General features: G+C 45.1%; 1 protein-coding gene across 1 annotated transcript; it reads left to right on the top strand.

Moving 5' to 3' along the window:
• The first annotated feature begins 19,769 nt into the window (after positions 1-19,769).
• Positions 19,770-21,902, top strand: LOC146351889 (alpha-galactosidase MYORG-like). The gene has a single exon (XM_084829631.1). The coding sequence runs from the start codon at positions 19,770-19,772 to the stop codon at positions 21,900-21,902; it is 2,133 nt and encodes a 710-aa protein (XP_084685757.1).
• Positions 21,903-22,690: the final 788 nt, after the last annotated feature.

Genomic DNA, 22,690 nt, shown 5'->3' with positions numbered 1-22,690 from the left:
CATGCCTTTGCTCCAGTTCCTCTGGAGCCACAGAAGAGCCCACAGCCTGCCACAGGTGTGAACCTCGCTGTGGCAAGACCAAAGGAGATCACTGCAGAAAGAAGAGGAGCTGTTGCCAAGGCGCTTCTCGCAAAGGAAGTGACTGTTGCCGCCAAACATCTGCAGTTTGTGAATCAAGGCACAAAAGAACAGCTGGAGACCCACATCCAAAACCTTGCCCTGGAGCACAGATGGCGCCTTCCTAAGCTGGTTCAGGAGTCGGTGAGAGCATTCATTCCTCAAGTTGAAGAAATGGAGGAGAAGGAGAAACAGCCTTTGGTATATTACTGTGATCAGCCTCTCACAGGATCAGACGTCCCACTTCAGACCGTTTCAGAAAGGAAATCCAGGTCAAGCTTGGAGGATCCACGTTTATATCATTCAGAGCTGTTTTATGGAGTAAGACAAGGCAAAGGACAGGATTCTTGGCTGGATTCCGAAGAGTCCTCCATCTGTCCTGGCACAAAACCCTGGCAAAGGACAAGTGGTGGCTGGGCAGCTGGACAAGAAGCATCCCAAGCGGGTGCATTGCAGAGGAAACCTTTGCAGAGATCTCTGATGAGTTTACATCTGAAGGAGGCCAGACAAGTGCAGGGTTCCAGGACTGCTGACAGGACACAGGGGCCTGGGATTCTGCCTCCTTCTCTGTCTGCTTCCAGGGCCAAGAAATATGTGCAGAAGACCAACGATTCGTCTGAGCACCTGCCCAGGTCCCAGAGGGTAAGACGTGCAAGCAAAACAAACCCTTCAATAGCCAGGGGCAGAGAACCCATTCCATGCTCTTCCAGGACATCAATTGGGAGTAAAAAAAGGCTCCCATGGAAGATGGACTGTGATTTCCAGAGAACGAGAGACTACGGGCACCACCCAGGTGGGCGGAAATGGCTTCCATCACCGAACGTCTCTGATGCTGACTCAGGGCAAAGAAGGTCTCGCAAGATACCCGCTTGTCTCTGTCCCTGCCATTTGACCACATCTAGGAGAGACTTGATCTGCTCATTGCAATTCGATGCAAAGCAAAGATGGCAGCTGCAACAGCAAGAGAAAGCCCCGGGAAAGGCTGAGGAGGTAGAAGCAGGCTCCTTTTCTCTGCCATCAGAGGACAGTGAGCTCCAGTATTCTGGTTTGTCCTCAGGAGAAAGCATGAGAGATGTTTCCCTTCCAGAGCATGAAGCTGCCCAGGCGTATCCCAGGCCATCGGAGGCAGCGTCTGCTCAACAGTATAGTGCTCCAGGCTCCCAACAGGCCACAGGGTCCTTCCTACTGCCATCTCATGTCACTGGACCACATTCTTCTGATGAAGATGTTGTGGCCAGACAGTACAGAGAGGCAGGCAGAGAGTGCTGTGCAACAACAAGCAGCAGGCTACATAGGAGAGGCAAAAAACTGGGCTGGAAGACGCAACTGCCCTGTCCAACTCCGGGGAGCACAGCCACTGCCACCGCCGCAGGGTGCCAGGTGTCTTCCACAGCCAGGGAGCTAAGAGGGTGGTCCTCTAAGTCCCTGTGTGAGAAATGCCATGGCCTGAAGTTTCTCCCACTCTCTCAAGGAAGCGAAGACTCCATGGGGCACCCAGCCCACCAAGCTGGTAGCACCTTTGAAGAAGGTGGGACCTCAAGTGGGGGCTCCCAAAACTCAGGGCAGTGCTACCAGCAGGCACCACCTGCCCCTCAGGGCCAAGGCTTGGTGGAGGCAGAGGGTGAATTCCAAACATGTCCAGCACCTGGTTCGCTGCAAAAGACAGATGATGACTGGGGAGATGGAAGGGAGGAGGGTGGCGCCTTCTCCGTCTCCAAGGAACAGCGCCCTTTGTCTGCAGGGGGCACATCTCAGTTCAGCACAGAATGGGAGTGGGAGAGAGTAGGAGACTGGGACAGTGACGAGGAAGGGGCCTGCACAAGCGGGTCCCTGGGAAAGGAGGAGGGAAGCAGCAGCAATGGTGCACAGGAGACAGCCAGAGAAGAGATGGGCAGCCTGAGGAGTGCAGATTCCTCAGCTTCTGGACAGCCCCAAGTCTTGCCAGGGAATGCTGCCCCTTCCCCACCAGCCCCACTTGGAGAAGCAGAAACCATCCTGAGGGACAAGAAGTTACACGGCACAGCAGTGGAAGCAGCTCCTGGCCCATTTGAGCCCCTCATTGCACCACCATTGGCAACAGACAGAGTTCCACAAGCCCTGGTGCCCCCCGGACAACTCTCCACATCCCCCAAGAGCAGCCCGCCCTTTGGGACACCAAGCGGGGGAGAGATCCGCAGGATGGAACGAGCACAGAGCAAAAGATCTGGGGAACACAGCCACCACCCTCAGTTCGTCGGCGGTGTGTCTTCTGCCAGTGAAAAAATGTCCCTCATTGGTAGAATCCTGGAGAGAAAGCTGTACCTGCAGAAGGGGCTGTGGCTCTGGAGACAAGTCTCTGTGTCCCCAGACAATGCGGCCTTTGGGAAGGAAATGCATGCTGCACTAGGCATCAAGGAGGCCGGGACCCCCAAACCTCCTGCTGGCAAAGGGGCATTTGCCAAACATAGTAGCAGTTTGCTCTTTGGGGCACCAAGAGGGAGAGAGGACTTCAGGCTGAGCAAGGGATCTTGGAAACGTGGCCACTGCCCTGGTGGTGTGTCTGCCACTGATGAGAAAGTGTCCATCCTTGGTAATATCCTGGAGAGGAAATTGTACCTATGGGATGGGCTGCACGTTTGGAGGCAGAGCACTCAAAGGCCAGGGGCTGCTCTGGAAGCCAAGGGACCTGGGAACTTTGCTGGGATGTGAGGAGGAGAGTTCTGGTCAGGTGTTTAGTTGGGAGTTTATATTTTGTAATACATTTGCACCAATACATCTCTACCTTAGTAGCATTGTGTTCAGGGACTGCAATGCTTGGAAGCCCGTCTCCTGCTCCTAGGGCTGGTCTGTGCATTGCCTGTTTCTATGGCTTGGCGCTGGTGGATATCAAGGGCCAACCCCTTGAGCAGTGACCCTAGGTCCTTGCTTGGTATGATGTGCTCAGGGCTGGGTCTATTCTCTGTGCTTTAAAAAAAGAGAATGAACTTTCTGTGGCAGAGTAACCCAACGACTACAATAAGGAAAGCTGAATTCTCTAACCCACATAAATTATGCACAATAAACCAATTTGAGACAAGGGGCTTCTTCACACAGAGCTTTTATCCTGCTATTGAGATTGGTTACTCACAGATGTTTGCAGGTCCTTTAGATGACATTGTCAACCTCCAGGGCGTTTCCTGCACTAAATGACCTTCATTGCATTGTAAAAAAGATGGGAGATACAACAACATACCCAAAATCCTCAGTTTCTAACATTACAATATTCGAGAGAGAAAAAGGGAAGAAAAAAAAAGGTTACACATAAACTTAAGTAAAAGCAGACCAAATATCCGCATATAAGTCCATTTGCAAGTTAGGTCTATATACCACTCTTTCAAATGTTGCTAGTGTTGTTAATTCTTCAGTCCATTGCGTTACAGGCGGTGAGCTTTTATCTTTCCAATATCGTAGTATCGGTCTTTTAGCAACCAAAAGGGCATGAAAAATCCATTTACACTGACCATGTGTTACGTTCCAAGAAGCAGGTATGTAATTTAAAAGAACATTTACATCAGTAAATATTAAAGAGCTTTCCAATACGAAATTTATCCATACAATGACTTCCTCCCAAAAGGAGGCAGCCATTGGGCATCTCCAAAACATACTGTATGAATAAAAGAAGCATTGGCTGCATTACACCTCCAACAATTAGCTGAATTTGACAAGCCTTTACTAAAAAGACATTGTGGCATCCAACAGACCCAAAACAAGAGCTTTTGCTGAATAAGGCGTAACCAAAGATCCACTGAAATGTCCAATACAGACGCCAAAATGGCAGCCCATTGATTAGGCAAAATTGTTGTTGTTCAGTTGTTAAGTCGTGTCCGACTCTTCGTGACCCCATGGACCATAGCATGCCAGGCCTTCCTGTCCTCCGCTCTCTCCCAGAGTGTGCTCAAGTTCATATTAATTGCATCGGTGATGCTATCTAGCCATCTCATCTTCTGCTGTCCCCTTCTCCTTTTGCCTTCAATCTTTCGCCAAAATAGGACGTTTCAATGCCCTGTTCCATTCCTGCTGTGAACCACTTGTGTCATATTTATTCATTGATAATAAATATTTATAAACATGAATTGTAGGTTGATACATCCGATCAGCTTCAGTAGGTATTTCCAATAGCGAAGGAGACTCCGAGGCAGTAAAAGCAGCAGGACCAAATCTAGATACCCCAATAGACATTTCAATTGCAAATACTGCCATTCCTCTGAAGCCAGCAGATCTCGCAAAATTGAAAATATCAACAACTCATCATCAGCCCCCACTAATTGATCCAAAGTAAAGATCACCTTATCTGTCCAGGTCCGCCATAAAAACATTTTCTTGCCAATTCTTAAATCTGGATTTCCCCATAAAGTCAATTTGGCGTGGGAAAATGGATCAAACTGTAACTGATGTGACATTATACACCAGACTTCCCTAACTGCCAAAATTGTGGGAGGAGCTCTGTCTACCTTAACATGCCAAGAACCTAATGCCATCCATTTAAAGAGAGGCTCCAGACAAGAGGATTCCAATACTGCCCACGAGGAAAATCTAATTTGAGCGGAAAAGACCAAAATTTAGTAGAGGTCAGCAAATAGGCCCGATGATACATAACTAGATCCAGAAAACCGAACCCACCTTCATTAACTGGAAGTTGCATCCTTTTAAAAGATATTCTTGGTGGAGAGGAACCCCAAAAGAATGTATGAAACAAAGCACTGAGTTTTTGAAAATATTTGCCAGGTATCAGTATAGGGATCCCTCATATAATATAAATAATCTGGGGTATGGTATTCATCTCAAGTGTATTCACCTTACCCCATAAACTCAACTTTAAAGATGCCCATCTTATCTATATCTCATGAAATATCATTAATCAAATTGTTTAAAATTAAACTAATCATTTGAGATATATCTCTAGGAATAATTATTCCCAGATAAGTAATAAACTCTGGGCACCATCAAAATTGCCAATTGACTAATGCACTAGAGTATATCGTATGTCCAATCGGCATTATTTACGACTTTGATCAATTAATTTAATAGCTGGACAATTCACCAAAGGTATTAATCAATTTCATCAAAGCTGGAACCGACGACTGGAGTCTCAAGATAAATAACAAAAGATCATCAGCATAAAGACTAATTTTAAATTCTAATCCAAAATGGTCAAATCCATGAATACTATTATTTTGTCTAATAGCACGTGCCAGGGTTCCAAACATAAATTGAATATCAATGGGGAAAGTGGGCACGCTTGTCTGGTGCCCACCCTAGTAAAAAAACAAAATGCTGAGAATAAACCATTGGTCAATACTCTCGCTCTAGGAGCTGAATTTTAACTCATTTCAGAAATCCTATAGGTAAACCAAAATTAGTTAATGTAGTAAAAATAAATTTCCAATGAATTTTGTCAAAGGCCTTCTCTGCATCCAAGGAAATGATGACCGCCTGATCAGTTCTTTCAGAGTTTAAAGCAACCAGATCAACAACTAATCTAAAATTATCAGCCCCCTGTCTATTTTTCATAAATCCCACCTGGTCTGGTCTAACCAATACAGCCATGACCTATTGTAATCTATCGGCCAAGATTGCTGTTAATATTTTGATATCTACATTAATTAATTATATAGGTCGATATAGGTGTGATCCTTGCCTGGCTTAGGAATCACTGTAATGTAAGCATCATTTAACAATGAAGAAAGGGAGCCTACTTCAAAAATATGGTTATAGAGGTGATACAACTGTGGGGCTAAAATGCTAGAAAATATTTTATACCATTCAGTTGGGAATCCATCTGGTCCAGGTGATTTCCCAGTATTCATTTTCATTATTGCATTCATGATTTCCTCTAAATGCAGAGGAGCTAAAAGGAGCTGTTCTTGTGAAGAATCTAAACGTGGAAGATGAATCTGAGGGAAAAAAGCATCCATATCTTGCACTGATACCTCATTACCAGTACTATACAGATCAGCAAAAAACTTTAAAAAAATCTGTAGGAGTATATACTTTACTGCTCTCATCTTTAATAGCTGAAATAACATTTTGATGTTGGTTGTGTTTAAGACGATGTTCAAGGATCTTACCAGGACATTCACCATTTTCCCAATATTTATGTCATAGACATGTCAGAGCAAATTCCTCCTGTTGTGAAAATATTATTGTGAAATAATATTGTGATATTATTCAACTCACACTTAGTATTCTGTAGCTCTTGATAAAGTTGTGCTGTAGGGGAAGTGGCAAACTGAGTTATGAGAGATTTCAGCTTCTTATTTAAGAGCATCTTTTAAGTTTTTTAAAGCTTTTTTTGATAGGAAACATAAGAGATAATTCGGCCCCTTATAAAAGCTTTACTAGCCTCCCATTCAGTGGCGCATGGACCTGCTGTACCCTCATTAGTATTGAAATACTCTGTTAGTTCAGCTAACATCTGGGTTTTAAACTTCTCATCATTAAGGTGTGAAACATGAAAACGCAAAAGACCGGGGGCCCTAGGAGTATCAGAAAATTGCAGTTCCAAACATATTGGGGTATGATCTGACACTACCAATGTATCAATCTTGCAGTCTTTAATTTGACATACTAAAGTTGCAGAAAAGACCCTGGAAAAGACCCTGATGCTGGGAAAGACTGAAGGCAAAAGGAGAAGGGGACGGCAGAGGATGAGATGGCTAGATAGCATCACGGATGCAATGAATATGAACTTGAGCACGCTCTGGGAGAGAGCGCAGGACAGGAAGGCCTGGCGTGCTATGGTTCATGGGGTCACGAAGAGTCGGACACGACTGAACGACTGAACAACAAAAAAGTTGCAGAAATCAAAAAATAGTCCAATCTAAAGCAATTATGGTGAACTGGTGAAATAAAAGTATACTCTCTGTCAGCAGGATGTAAAATTCTCCAAGCATCAATTGAACCATATTCCATCATATAAACCTGAAGTGCCAGTCTTACCACAGATTGAGTCTTGGGAGAAGGTGTACTCCTATCTAACAAAGGATCTAAGACCTCATTAAAGTCCCCACCTACAATCAAATAATCATGGGTAATATCAACCAGTTTAGCAAAATAATCATGAAACTCAGGTAAAAGTCCAAACTGGACTTGGAGGTCCGTGCCCAGCTGCCCTCCAATTAAGCTCTGGTCACGTGGGTAAGATTCAACTCGAGTTTACTCGTGTACAACGAAGGCAGCTCTGTCAACCCAGAGGCAGCCCAGGTCAACACTCACCAATTGCATTTACAATCATAACGTGGCTAAATAAGTGACATCAGCCAAGCCCAGTGCGGATGTCTGCTCATTATCAACTAAACTTACTGGACCACCCCCCCAGCCCCCCAGCTTCTTCTCTCAGCGCCCTATAACTTTTTGCAAGGACGACGATTCTTAGGTCTGGGGTGAGTTGCTGTGAAAACAAGATGACTTATCTCTACTGTCCTAACAGTTTCTTCTTTTATATGAAAGAAACAAAGACAACAGTTAAAGGCTTTTGAGGAATCTGCCACGTAGGCACGAAGGAGCCAAGACGACATGGCGTTGCCTTAGTTATTTTCCACAAAACATAACCAGAGAATCAATATTTGGCCCATATACATTGATCATAACAATTAATATGCTCATATACCTTCCTACCAAGATAAAAAAAATGCCCCTCAATATCAAAAATCACCTGTGAACTAAGATGGAAAAGCACTTATGGATTAAAATCGCCACCCCTCTACACTGTGTTGAAGTGTCTGTGACATAGGCCTCCCAAACCCAATCCTTTTGCAACATCTGACAAACTGCAGCCATCAAATGAGTTTCTTATAAGAAGACCATGTCAACATTAAGCTCTTTTAACTTGGTAAGAACTCTTTTCTCTTTATTTGCATTTCTCGGCCCCTTGACATTCCATGAAGTCACGTTAAACACTGAAAAAACAAAAGCAAATTGTTTGCCCCTCCACCCAAACACATCTTTCTAGTTTTACAAACAATTACTAAATTTATATACCATGACTGGCATAATAAATACAGCCTTAATTTACATTTAGGACCAACCATTTCAGACTTCATCAAAATCATTCTTATTATGTAGAAACTGAGAAAAAAATTAAAATTATTCCAAAATATGAACAAAAATTGGAAATAAAAAAAACCAAAATAAAACTAAAACTAAAATAATCCCATTTCTGTCCACCTACCATACAAAAGTGCAAAAAAAACCCCACCCCTAACAAACCAAGGGGAAAAAAAACTTAACAAAAACAAAAACAAAAAATAGAAAATTTTGCCTTCTGTTTGGACTGATGTGTAACCACACTGCTCAGCTCAGCCCCTCCTGCATATCAAATACATACACAGAGTAAAGTTACAAACATTACAAATTTAACCAATGAGAAGTAGTAGTAGTAGTAGTAATTTTAAAAAGCCAATTGGATATTTTAACTAATACTATGTGTGGAGATGTGTGCATATGTGTACATACATATACATGCACATACACATACACACACATGCACATGCACAGACATGTATGTACCTACATAACCTTATTGAGCTAAATTTAATATAGTAGTTACATATAACCTGTATTTACTCAAAATATGTAAATTAACACACTCAAGAACAGGAATTATGTATATGTTATACGTATACAAGAGGAAAAGAAGAAAAGAAAAAGGAGGGGGGAAGCAGTAATATACAATGCATTTGATCGGTCTTGCTGCCCAGAATCTTATCAACTATAACCCAAATGAAGCTCCAGAGGAACAGTAAAAAAAAAAAAAAGATAATGACTGAACTCCAACTCAAGAAACTGAAGAAGTTGGATCCCTCATTTTGATTTAATGCCTGTGAGAAATGATTCTGCAGCATCAGAACTTAAAAACTTCTTCAACTAGCCTTCAAAAAAAATGCAAAATATGGCAGAATATTTGATATGATATTGCAAGTTAATTTGTTTTGCCAGATTTCTTGCCTTGGTGAATTGTCTTCTATCAGCGATTTCTTTAATATAATCAGGAAAGAGCATAATCTTGTTGTTTGCTGGCCCCCACTGAAGCTCACCCCGCTCTCTTGCTAAACGCATAAGATAATCTTTTGTAGAGGCACGTAAAAATTGAACAATAACTGGTCCCGCTCTGATGCCTCATGTAGAACCAGGAAGATGGTAACCATGCTCAATATCAAGGGGAAAATCAGAAGGCAAAGCCAATAACTCATGCAGAAATTTATCCATGAACTCAGAAAGATGGAGATCTGTAGCCAGATCTTTAAAGACAAGAATACGGAGGTTAGCCTTCTGAGCAAAAGCCTCCAGTTGAGAAATCCGAGCAAACAGAACATTATGAGAGGCATCCATTGCAGTTTTGTGAGCAGTAACTCAGTCTTCAAGTGCATTAACTTTCAACTCCATCTTTTGAAACAAATATTCATCGAGTCCACAGACCCTGGAAGGGTAGTGATGGAATCCTGAATTGTTTCAAGCTTCTTTGACTGCACTGATAACTGCAAGGACATAGTTTTTATCAAAGCAAGCAACTCCTCTCCCTCTCCTGTGCCTTTAGAAACCTTTGCTGGGGGGAGGGGGAGTTGGGGGGTAGGCAGCATTCCCAAGCCTTTCTTCCCCCTCAATGTTGCCATCCTCCTCTCACTTCCGAAAGCACAACAAGCAAATATAAGTGTGGAAACAGAAAACAAAAGCTTAAGCAAGTTTAACTGCAAATACCCAGATAACACGACAGCCTTGAAAAGGTAATTTAAAAGCTGAAACGCGGGAGATACAGAGATACGCAGTGAAGAGCCAATCATGATGCCATCTCCAACAAGAAGCCCTCCAAGGCATCTCCTGCACTAAATGACCTTTATCCCATTGTTAAAAAGAGGGGAGATAATAAGCTATCAAATTACAGCTCGAGTTCCCCCTGATTCCCTCCTGAAAAGAGGAAAACCCACAAGATGGGTAGGAGTTTTTTAAAAAGGACATTCTAAAGGCACAGTTACAAACAATTCCAACAAAAAGGCAGAAGACAACAGAAGAAGCCAATGTGGCTTCACAAAAAGCTTAGAGATGACCTGAAAACAAAGAAAGACACATGTAGGAAGTGAAGGAAGGCCAAGCTATAAAGGAAGAGGACAGGCAGGTAGCACAGAATTGCAGGGAAGGTATCAGGAAAGCTAAAGCTGAGAACGAGCTGAGGTTAGCGAGGGAGGCTAAAAGCAACAAAAATGCTTTTTTCAGATATGTGCATAGTAAAAGAGAGAGGAAAGAAATGGTGGTTCAACTATTAAATAAGGATGGCAAAATGATAACAGATGACAAGGAAAAGGCAGAGGTGCTCAATTCCTACTTTGGCTCAGTCTTCTCCCAAAAGAGGGTCTATGACCCCCCTGGCAAAGGCAAAGTACAGGCTGAAGGGGCAGGATTGCAGCTTGAGATTGAGAGGCATGTGGTCAAGGAACACCTAATTACTTTGAATGAGTTCAAATCTCCAGCGCCAAATGAATTGCATCCTAGAGTAATAAAGGAACTGGCGGAAGAGCTCTCAGAACCACTGTCTATTATCTTTGAGAAATCATGGAGGACAGGTGAAGTGCCAGATGACTGGAAGAGGGCTAATGTTGTTCTTATCTTCAAAATGGGTAAAAAGGAGGAACCTGGGAACCACAGAACAGTCAGTCTGACATCAGTCCCTGGGAAAATTCTGGAGCAGATGATAAAGCAATCCATCTGTAAGCACCTTGAAAACAATGCAATGATTACTTGAAGCCAACATGGATTTGTCAAGAACAAATCCTGCCAGACGTATCTGATCTCATCAAGGTAACCTCCCTTGTCCCCTTCATGGGTCATTGCCTTGTTGTGGCGAAGGGGCTTGCGTAACTCAGTGAAGCCATAAGCTATGCCGTGCAGGGCCACCCAAGACGGACAGGTCATGGCGGAGAGTTCTGACAAAATGTGGTCCACTGGAGAAGGAAATGGCAACCCACTCCAGTATTCTTGTCAAGAAAACCCCATGGAACGTATCACAAGGCTAAAAGAGATGATACCAAAAGATGAGCCCCTCAGGTCGGAAGGTGTTCAATATACTACTGGGGAAGAGCAGAGGGAATTTCCAAGTGGTGCCAGAAAGAGTGAAGCGGCTGGGCCAAAGCCGAAAGGACACTTAGCTATGGATGTGTCTGGTGGTGAAAAGAAAATCCGATGCTGTAAAGAACAATATTGTTTAGGAACCTGGAATGTAAGATCAATGAATCAAGGTAAGCTGGAGGTGGTCAAACATGAGATGGCAAGATTGAACATCGACATCTTGGGAATCAGCAAACTAAAATGGACAAGCATGGGCAAATTTAATTCAGGTGATCACCATATCTACTACTGTGGGCAAGAATCCGTTAGAAGAAATAGAGTAGCACTCATAGTCAACAAAAGGGTGGGAAAAGCAGTACTGGGGTGCAATCTCAAAAATGACAGAATGATCTCAGTACGAATCTAAGGCAAACCATTCAACATCACAGTAATTCAAGTCTATGCCCCAACCACTGAGGCCGAAGAAGCTGAGGTTGATCGGTTCTATGAAGACCTACAACACCTTGTAGAACTAACACCAAAAAAAGATGTTCTCTTCATCATAGGGGATTGGAATGCTAAAGTAGGAAGTCAAGAAATCACTGGGATAACAGGCAAGCATGGCCTTGGTGTACAAAATGAACCAGGACGAAGGCTAGTAGAGTTTTGCCAAGAGTACACGCTGATCATAGCAAACACTCTTTTCCAACAGCACAAGAGGCGACTCTACACATGGACATCACCAGATGGTCAATATCGAAGTCAGATTGATTATATAGTTTGCAGCCAACGATGGAGAAGCTCTATACAGTCAGTAAAAACAAGACCTGCAGCTGACTGTGGCTCAGATCATGAGCTTCTTATCGCAAAATTTCGACTTAAATTGAAGAACGTAGGGAAAACCACTAAACCATTCAGGTATGACCTCAATCATATCCCTTATGAATAGACAGTGGAGGTGAGGAATAGATTTCAGGGATTAGACCTGATAGACAGAGTGCCTGAGGAACTATGGACGGAGGTCCGTAACATTGTTCAGGAGGCAGCAACGAAATCCATCCCAAAGAAAAAGAAATGCAAGAAAGCAAAGTGGCTGTCTGAGGAGGCTTTACAAGTAGCTGAGGAAAGAAGGGAAGCAAAAAGCAAGGGAGAAAGGAGAAGATATATCCAACTGAATGCAGAGTTCCAGAGAATAGCAAGGAGAGACAAGAAGGCCTTCTTAAATGAACAGTGCAAAGAAATCGAGGAAAACAACAGAATGGGAAAGACTAGAGATCTTTTCAAGAAAATCAGAGATCTCAAGGGAACGTTTTGTGCAAAGACGGGCATGATAAAGGACAAAGAAGGCAGGGACCTAACAGAAGCAGATGAGATTAAGAAGAGGTGGCAAGAATACACAGAAGAACTATACAGGAAAGATCTGAATGTCCCTGATAGCCATGATAATGCAGTCACTGAACTTGAGCCGGACATCCTAGAGAGTGAAGTCAAGTGGGCCTTAGGAAGCAGTAGTAACAACAAAGCTAGCGGAGATGACAGTATTCCAGCTGAGCTATTTAAAATCCTAAAAGATGATGCTGTTAAAGTGCTGCACTCAATGTGCCAACAAATTTGGAACACTCAACAGTGGCCACAAGACTGGAAAAGGTCAGTTTACATTCCAGTTCCAAAGTAGGGCAATGCCAAAGAGTGTTCAAACGACCATACAATTGCGCTCATTTCACATGCCAGCAAGGTGATGCTCAAAATCCTACAAGCTAGGCTTCAGCAGTATGCGAACCGAGAACTACCGGAAGTACAAGCTGGGTTCCGAAGAGGCAGAGGAACTAGAGATCAAATCGCCAACTTTCACTGGAACATGGAGAAAGCAAGAGAATTCCAGAAAAATGTCTATTTCTGCTTCATTGACTACGCTAAAGCCTTTGATTGTGTGGATCACAACACACTTTGGCAAATTCTGAAAGAGATGGGGGTACCAGACCACCTTACCTGTCTCCTGAGAAACCTGTACGAGGGACAAGAAGCAACAGTAAGAACTGGACATGGAACAACCGACTGGTTCAAAATTGGGAAAGGAGTACGACAAGGCTTTATATTGTCGCCCTGCTTATTTAACTTGTATGCAGAGTACATCATGAGAAATGCCGGGTTGGATGAATCAGAGGTCGGAATTAAGATTGCTGGGAGAATTATCAACAACCTCAGATACGCAGACGATACCACCCTAATGGCAGAAAGCGAAGAGGATCTCAAGAGCCTCTTGTTGAGGGTGAAAGAGGAGAGGGCAAAAGCTGGTCTGAAACTCAACATTAAAAAAACTTAGATCATGGCATCTGGCCCCATCACTTCCTGGCATATAGAAGGGGAAGAAATGGATGCAGTGACAGATTTTATTTTCTTAGGCTCCAAGATCACCACAGATGGTGACTGTAGCCATGAAATTAAAAGACGCTTGCTCCTTGGGAGGAAAGCTATGGCCAACCTAGACAGCATAGTAAGAAGCAGAGACATCACCTTGCCGACAAAGGTCCGTCTAATCAAAGCTATGGTTTTCCCAGTAGTAATGTATGGCTGTGAGAGCTGGACTATAAGGAAGGCTGAGCGCCAAGAATTGATGCTTTCAAACTGTGGTGCTGGAGAAGACTCTTACGAGTCCCCTGGACTGCAAGGAGGTCAAATCAGTCCATCCTAAAGGAAATCAACCCTGAGTGCTCATTGGAAGGACAGATACTGAAGCTGAAGCTGAAATATTTTGGCCACCTAATGTGAAGAGAAAACTCCCTGGAAAAAACTTTTCCTGATGCTGGGAAAGATTGAAGGCAAAAGGAGAAGGGGACGGCAGAGGATGAGATGGCACTGATGCAATGAATATGAATTTCAGCACACTCCAGGAGAGAACAGAGGACAGGAAGGCCTGGTGTGCTATGGTCCATGGGGTCACGAAGTGTTGGACATGACTTAACAACTGAACAACAACAACAACAACAACAACAAACCTGCCTTGTGGACTGTGGGAATGCTGTAGACATCAGATACCTTGACTTCAGCAAAGCTTTCGAGAAAGTGCCCCATGATATCCTGTTGAGTACACAAGCTCAAAGTGGGCTAGATGAAACAACTATCAGGTGGATCCACACTTGGCTACAGAATCGGACTCAAAGAGTGCTTATCAATGGGATCTTCTCAAACTGGGGAGAGGTAACGAACAGGGTACCGCAGGGCTCAGTCCTGAGCCCAGGGCTCTTCAACATTTTTATGAATGACTTGGAGGAGGAGGTGCAGGGAATTCTGATCAAATTTGCAGATGACACAAAATTGGGCGGGATAGCTAATACTTTGGAAGACAGAAACAGAATTCAAAGTGATCTTGATAGGCTGGAGTGCTGGGCAGAAAACAACAGAATGACATTTAATAGGGATAAATGCCAAGCTCTGCACATAGGAAAAAGAAACCAAATGCACAGTTACAAGATGGGGGATACGTGGCTGAACAACACTACAAGCAAGAAGGATCTTGGAACTGTTGTAGATCACAAGCTGAATATGAGCCAACAAGGTGATGTGGCTGCAAAAAAAGGCAAATGCTGTTTTGGGCTGCATTAATAGAAGCATTGCTTCCAAGTCACATGAAGTACTAGTTCCCCTCTACTCAGCACTGGTTAGGCCTCATCTGGAGTACTGTGTCCAGTTCTGGGCGCCGCACTTTAAGAAGGATGCAGACAAGCTGGAGAGGGTTCAGAGGAGGGCAACAAAGATGATCAGGGGACTGGAAACAAAGCCCTGTGAGGAGAGACTGAAAGAACTGGGCATGTTTAGCCTTGAGAAGAGAAGACTGAGGGGAGATAGGATAGCGCCCTTCAAGCACTTGAAAGTTTGTCACAGAGAGGAAGGCCAGGATCTCTTCTTGATCATCCCAGAGTGCAGGACATGGAATAATGGGCTCAAGTGACAGGAAGCCAGATTCTGGCTGAACATCAGGAAAAACTTCCTGACTGTTTGGACAATACGACAATGGAACCCATTCCCTAGGGAGGTGATGGGCTCTCCCACACTGGAGGCGTTCAAGACGAGGCTGGACAGCCATCTGTCAGGGATGCTCTGACTTGGATTCCTGCCTTGAGCAGGGTGTTGGACTCGATGGCCTTGTAGGCCCCTTCCAACCCTACTATTCTATGATTCTATGAATAAGAGGAAATAGACCACAGCACCATCTAGCAGCTGTATAATGAAACACATGGAAGACTCAGATAAGGGGGGAAAGGGGGGGAGTGCATGTAAAGGGAGTCTGTTGTGATCCTGCATTTAAAATGGAAGCAGAGAGCCCCATTTTAAATACAGGATTTTAGGCTGGTGTAGAGATGCTCCACACTATAGTCAACCGGACAGGCAGTGTTGCTCTCAAACTTACTTTCCAGTGATGCACAGCTGCTGCAATTCCTTTACAGGCTATAAAATTTAAAGCTCCTCTTGAATTAATTAATAGAGTCCCAGTCTTAGGTTTGGATTAGAGATGCGCTCCCTTGGGATCTCCTTGGGCTGACTTGGAGATAAACCAATTTACTTCTCCCACATCCCAAGTTGGAAACAATATAGTTCATGTCCTGAGCCCATGCAATGGGCTCAGGAAATTAATGCCCCTCCTTTGCCAACCACAGAGTACAATTCCATTTAGTTACTTGCATGCATGGGACAGCAGAGGTAGTAGACAAACAGATGGCAGAGGTAGCAGAAGCAGGGAGAAGAGAGGTTTTTTCATTCCTTTCACTTCCCTCTCCATCATCCTGGTGCACTGTGGAGCAGGGATCGGAGGAAGAATTGCGTAATTCTATTTGCATTCTTATGGGAATTTATCTAATTTCACACTTTTCAACCACTATGTGAACCAAAATTCAGTTATCCTTCAAAATTCACACTTCTCTGAATTTTGCAATGGATGCAGTTCTCCAGTAAAAAAAAAAAAAAGCATACAAAATATGTATATTTGGGGAAAGTTCACACAAGAATACACGTATTAGTGAAAATACTTGCAAGAATGTGTATATTAGGCAAAATGGCATACAGAGATGCATGCATTAGGAGAAAAACACACAAAAACACATATAGATTTTCATTCAGACATAAACAAAAAATTCTCAGAGTTTGGACAAAATGGATTTAAGATTAGAAAAATGAGAAACTGAGAGAAATTGAAACTAACAGATCCATTCATTCCTGCTGTGGAGCTTATCAGGATTGACAGAATAATGGCTCAGCAGCAGCATAACACGTCATGCCTAACTTTTCACGTTGTTTTCAATGGGAGCCAAGGGCAGCCGACTTAGAACGCAATCCTGTACCTGCCTACTCAGGAATCCCACTGATTTCAATGGGGCTTACTCCCAGGGAAGTGAGTATAGGATTGCAGCCTTGGTCTGGATTCAACCCAACATATTTAAAAGTATGACATCCAAGTTGCTATGAACTGTGGCTGCTGTGCAAACGAACAGGCTGTTCAAACACTGCTGGAAATGGCAAAAGAGCTCCCACTCTGTTGTTCCACGGCTCAAGTCAGAACTCACGTTGCGACACAGCATTTGGAGCACACGGCATGGTTTGGCTTCCAGAGCCCTGAGGAAGAATTGGATGGGGATACGCTGGGGCTGATAACTTGTGTAATTTTGTGCACCTAGAGTTTCCTCCCCTCTTGTCCCTGAAGAACTGGTGCTTTCTCCTTTGCAGACTAACCACAGGCATGCCCTAAAATACTTTAAGAATAAATAAAGAAGATTAAGCGATCAACTATTGTAAAGGGACAGTAACACGAGTTATACAAGCAAAAGCCAGTTCTTAGGCAATACAGTATCTATTCGGGCATTGGGGTGGGAGAGAGTGCTTTCCTCTGCTGCCACCTTCCGGGCCTATGGTGCATTGCAGCCCGGGCACTTTCAGCGCCCTCTCCGCGGCCGCGCTGCTGCTGGGCCGGCCGGCCCCTCCCCAGCGATGGCACCGGGGGTGGGCGTCCTCTGACTTGGCCTTTGCAGCAGGCTCTCAGCTCCAAGAAACGCTGCTACGCAGCAAACGGGGTCGGGCAGGAGGCGCACGAGGCCACTTCCCCGCCCGCCGGGGGACACCGCGAGCAAGCCTCTGCGCCGCTTGCGCCGTGCCCCCGCTTGCCTGGGGGAAGGACTCCGAGGCACAGCACAGCACAGCTGTCTCAGTCACTTCTGCCCATCCCAGGGAAGGACGGACAACGATGTGGACATGATCCATCCCACAGTTTCTGCTGTGAGCTGGGGGGGGGGGTGCGCGTGTCTCTCAAAATGGTTTTTAGACCCGCCACAAAGTTCGTAAGTGCCGCATTTATAGCTGTTTATACTGGTCCCCCCGCCTTCCCTTCAGGACTTAATTTGACTCAGGAGAACTCAGCCATCATCCTAAACACCAAGAGCAAACTCAGTTCTCCAAGCACTACTCCTTGCACAGCCAAACAGCACCAGCATGCACAAGGGGGCCGACATCGTTATCTTTTCTGTGCCAGGTTAAGACCTCTCGCTTTTCCCAGGCCTTTGGCAGCATGTGATGAGTTTTGATGGGTCCCGGCTGTGTTTTTAGTTATGACTGACTGGTCCAAGTTGTTTCTAGTTATATGTTGTTTGTGTATATTGCCGGTGTGCTTTTATAGAAATGGCTTTTAAACTTTGTATATTGTGTTTAATGTTTTAACTTCTGAAAACCGCCCCGAGAGCTTCAGCTATGGGGCAGTATAGAAATGAAATAAATACTACTACTACTACTTACCAGCAGGCTTAGGGAACCACATAGTTTTTATAAGTATAAAAAGCCCTGCGGGGGAAGAAGGGGGGGAACCCCACCAAAGCCAGCCCCAGGAAGACTGAGCGTGTTCAGTGGGCATGGAATTTTGAATATCCATTGAGAAGGAAGAAAATGGGGAGGGGGAGATGGAATGGAGTTTCGTGCAAGAGAGCATTGCAGGCTGGCTGGCGCCCCAGGCTGGAGCACTCCTCACGGCAGCACTTTTATTGCAGGGACTGGCTGTATATACCGCGAGCTCACTCAGTTCTCCGAGTGCCAGTCCTTACGGAGCCAAAATGCACCATCCATGCACAAGGGGGTGAGATCAGCCAGTTTGGGGGAACCCCGAGGTTTGCAGAAGTACAAAAACACTATTTAGGAAAAAAAATGTGATGGGGCAAAACCACTGGGAGCCCCCCCGCCCCCCCCAATCCGACAGCTGTGCTGAGGGGTTTTTGTCAGGATGGTTGTAGCTAGGAGCAGTGGAGGCTGGAGGCGCCGAGGTCCATGGCGCAGTGAATCCGCTCTGGGTGTCAGTCAGAATCAGCCAGAATTGTAAAGGTGTTCACCCCTTGGAGAGCTCCTTTAGAGTTCTGACTGGTTCTGACTGAAACCCAGAGCGGATTCACGGCCCTGCTGACCTCCGAGCCAGCAGATGCCATCAAATGAAAAGCAAATGCAGCCTGACCTGGCTTCTGCTGACACATTTAGGGCCACATCTAGTTTGGCCCGCAGTAGGTACCGTTGAGCAAGCCATTCTCTCTCTCACCCTCAGCTCTGCCATCTGCCATGTGGGGATAATAATACCGATTTACCTTACAGAGTTTTTGCAAGGGAAGCACTTTCAGCACCCCACCCGCACCCCCACCCCGGAAAAAAGCACTATACAGATAGGAGCATCGGAAGACGCCTTAGGCTGAGTCGGGCCCTTGGTCCATCTAGCTCAGCATTGCCAACACTGAGCAGCCGCAGCGGCTCTCCAGGGTTTCAGGCAGGATTCCTTCCTAGCCCTACCTGAAGATGCCGTGGGGGATAGAACTTCAGGCTTTCTGCATGCAAAGCTCTACCACTGCCTGCATAGCTCCACCGCTGAGCTATGCTCCTCCCAAGGTGTACAAAGCATGCACAGAGAGACTGGGACAATCATGCTAGATATGATTGCACGAGTCACTTTTCTCCTGGTTTCATTGAACCACAAGAGTTTTCTGAATGGTCGTTTAAAAAATCTTAAGAGACGTTCCTTAGGTTTTTATTGTTGCAACCGAGAAAATACTGACAACGCAGAGGATGACAAAGCAACGCATCTAGACAGCAGCCATTGAGAGAGATGTCACCACCAGGGGTCTCTCCTGCCTTATGGCCAAATTCCGTTCTTCTTGAGCCTTTCTACACAGTGGTGTGCATGCAACACCCATTGTCCCACCCCCTTGGCCTCTATCCGGGAAGCTATTTATTTGCTCCTCTCCCTCCCCCCACAACTTCGCCCAGGGCTGACGGAGGAGTTCTGGCATCTCTCTGCCTGGGCGATTTGCTTGCATAATAACCTCTGATCAGCGCAGTCAAGCAGAGCTGCAATGTGGAGGGCACTGGCTCCAGGGTGGGGGGTGGGATGGGGGAAGTAACATCACGGAAATATTGTTCCCAGTATACTTTCATCTATTAGCTTGGCTGAGATCTGTCATTTCACCGTATTCTGATGCAGTGATCTGTATTCCTGGGCATCGGAGATTTGCAGGAGACACACACACACGCCACAAGGGTCACGTCTTTTAGGCACTAATCAGAGTTATAAGATCTGTGATACCATGGAAACGCAACACTTCCATCGTCGCGGAAAAGGAGCGAGGTTGCAAAGGGAAGATACCTCCAGAAGGAAATTCAGCCCTGGGTCTCAACCATCGCAGCAGCTTCATCTCAGAGTAGGTGCATTAATAGCAACAGGATTTGTCCTCGTTGTGGTGGCTGGGTATTACTACAGGGTTGCTCTTAAGAAGACAGACAAGATGAACATAGAGCAGCTGGACCTGCAGCAGGATGGGCTGACCATCAGAAGCCAGAACGGAGAGGTGGTCTTCTGGCTGGCCTTCCAATCAGCCATCCTTGACCTGGAGTCTTGCACCAAAGAAGAGTACATTTTAACCTGTACTGGGAGAGACAAGGGGAAGTTTAGCTTTATCATCCAGACGGTCAAGGCTGAGAGTGTGGTGATGTGCTACTATATCCGCTGGGAAGAGTTTGTGGCCAACTCAGTGGTAGAGCACAAAATGTTCTGGGGGGATGCCCACTGGTATGGAGGCTATGAGATGAGCATACAGCACTGGCCAATCAAGCTACCAGGATGCCAAGAACCCATGCCGTTTGTGACTAGTGATGTGTATTCTTTCCGGAACAGCTTTGGGGGCATCCTGGAGAGGTACTGGCTCTCCTCAAAAGCAGCAGCCATCAGGATTAACGACTCTGTGCCCTTTCACCTTGGGTTCAATGCCACTGAAAGGTCACTTGTATTCCAAGCGAGGTATAAAGGTTCTCCTTATAAGCCTCCTTTGGGGCAGCAACCTTTCCCAGAGTTGAGTTACCATGTCTGCATAGGTTCAGACATTACCTCTGTCCACAAATACATGGCGCAGAGCTATTTCAAAAAACCCTTGAAGGTACCTTCAGAAAATATGTTCAAATTTCCAATCTGGTCGACATGGGCCATGTACAAAAAAGAGATTGACCAGGATAAACTTCTGGAATTTGCCCAAACAATTCGAAAGTACCATTTCAAACACAGCCACATCGAAATAGATGACATGTATATGCAGAATTATGGTGACTTTGACTTTGACCCCTTAAAGTTCCCTCATGTGATAGAAATGTTTGAAAAACTGAAGAAAGATGGATTTGATGTTACCATCTGGATACACCCCTTCATACATAAGAATTCTGCAAACTTTGAGGCAGGGATAAAGAGGCAGCTTTTCCTCACAGAGCCAATGGGCACATTCCCTGCCATGGTTGAGTGGTGGAATGGAATTGCTGCCATATTGGATTTCACCAACCCTTCAGCCAGGGACTGGTTTCAGAGGCATCTGATACAGCTTTCCTCAAAGTATGGCATATCATCCTTCAAGTTTGATGCTGGTGAGACGTGCTACCTTCCTGACCTGTTCAGCACCTTCCAGCCCCTGTTGGATCCCAGCATCTGGTCCAGGCATTATGCAGAAATGGCCACTCCTTTTTATGAGCTTGCAGAAATCCGAATTGGCTATCAATCCCAGGATATCCCTTGTTTTGTTCGAATTATTGACCGGGACTCCATTTGGGGGCATGAGCTTGGGCTAAAGTCCTTAATACCTACCGTGTTGACCATTGGCCTGCTGGGATACCCTTTCATAATACCTGATATGATTGGTGGAAATTTTCTTCCTAACAAGACAGAAGGTGAAGAAGATATCCCAAATCAGGAGCTATATATTCGCTGGCTGGAATTATCAGCCTTTATGCCATCCATGCAGTTCTCCATCCCACCTTGGCTTTATGATAGAAAAGTAATAGACATTGCACTGAAGTTCACAAGGCTGCATGAATCCCTGGTTGCCCCTCTCTTGCTGGAGTTGGCCAACAAGGTCCCTGAAACTGGGGACCCCATCATACGGCCCATCTGGTGGATTTCACCCAGTGATGAGTCTACGCACCAAATAGATTCCCAGTTCCTTATTGGGGACAGCCTGATGGTGGCTCCAGTCTTGGAGATAGGCAAACGAGAGCGAGATGTCTACATCCCAGCTGGCAAGTGGCGCAGTTACAAAGGAGAGTTGTTCGAAAAAACTCCCACCCTGGTGACAGACTATCCCGTGGATTTGGATGAAGCTGCTTATTTCTTCTTTGTTTCTTCAGCAGCCTCAGAGACAAGGAAAGGACTCGGCGACCTCATCTCTAACTCCTTGAGATGACTTTGATTTAATCTGTTTATCTTTCAAAGAGCACATCTTTCTGCACATAGCAATTTTCTAATGGCAATTAAGTCTTGATACTCTCCTCACCTGTCTTTTAGTTCTGCTGAACCTGCCCTGCTTACAACCTTTGCATCTCACTCTTCCATGATGGGGAAGGGTCGTTATCTCCATGCTGCAGACAAGGAATTGAAGACTAGGTTAACCAATTGATCTATGTGAGCATGGAGAGAAGATACATTTCAGTATCATGCACCGCTAATTCCATCCACCACCACCACCCCCGGTGCTTTCTAGGCGTGCTTTGGAATGATTCTCCATGGAGGATAATGCACACACAAAAACCATAATGCAAAATGGATATGGAAGCTGAACAGGCTATTTTTTGAGCTGCAAGCTAGCATCAGTGCCAAGCCATGGCTGTCCACACTCAAATCCAGACCTAGATTGCATGTCTGCCAATCCAGAGTCCCAGAGGTCATTCACCTGAGATGGAGTTGGGAACTAGAGTCAGTGGCAGGGCCAAAATTTGGCAGATGGCCAGGTTCCTCCCAGTACTTACACCAACCCTGACCATTGTAGCATGGCTGGGTGCCCTCTTTTACAGAGGACATTCCTCTATTACAAGGGCTGCCAGAGGACCATCATTTATTTGAAGGCATCTTCTGTTTGAAGGGTTGTTCTGTCGAATTCTAATTTAAAGATAATGAACCATAAGAACTGTTGCCCATTAACAGTTAACATTTTGACGGCACGCTGAACAACAGGGTTAGTGCCAGATTCCAGTG

The sequence above is a fragment of the Heloderma suspectum genome, chromosome 2, assembly GCF_057233095.1.
Source record: "Heloderma suspectum isolate Gila_16-S chromosome 2, 16-S_ref, whole genome shotgun sequence".
Lineage (NCBI taxonomy): Eukaryota > Metazoa > Chordata > Lepidosauria > Squamata > Helodermatidae > Heloderma > Heloderma suspectum.
This window is presented reverse-complemented; position numbering and strand designations above follow the sequence as displayed.

What these genes read in the sequence shown, in the direction of transcription:
- LOC146351889 (XM_084829631.1), top strand. Translation starts at nt 19,770, where the DNA reads ATGGAAACGCAACACTTCCATCGTCGCGGAAAAGGAGCGAGGTTGCAA.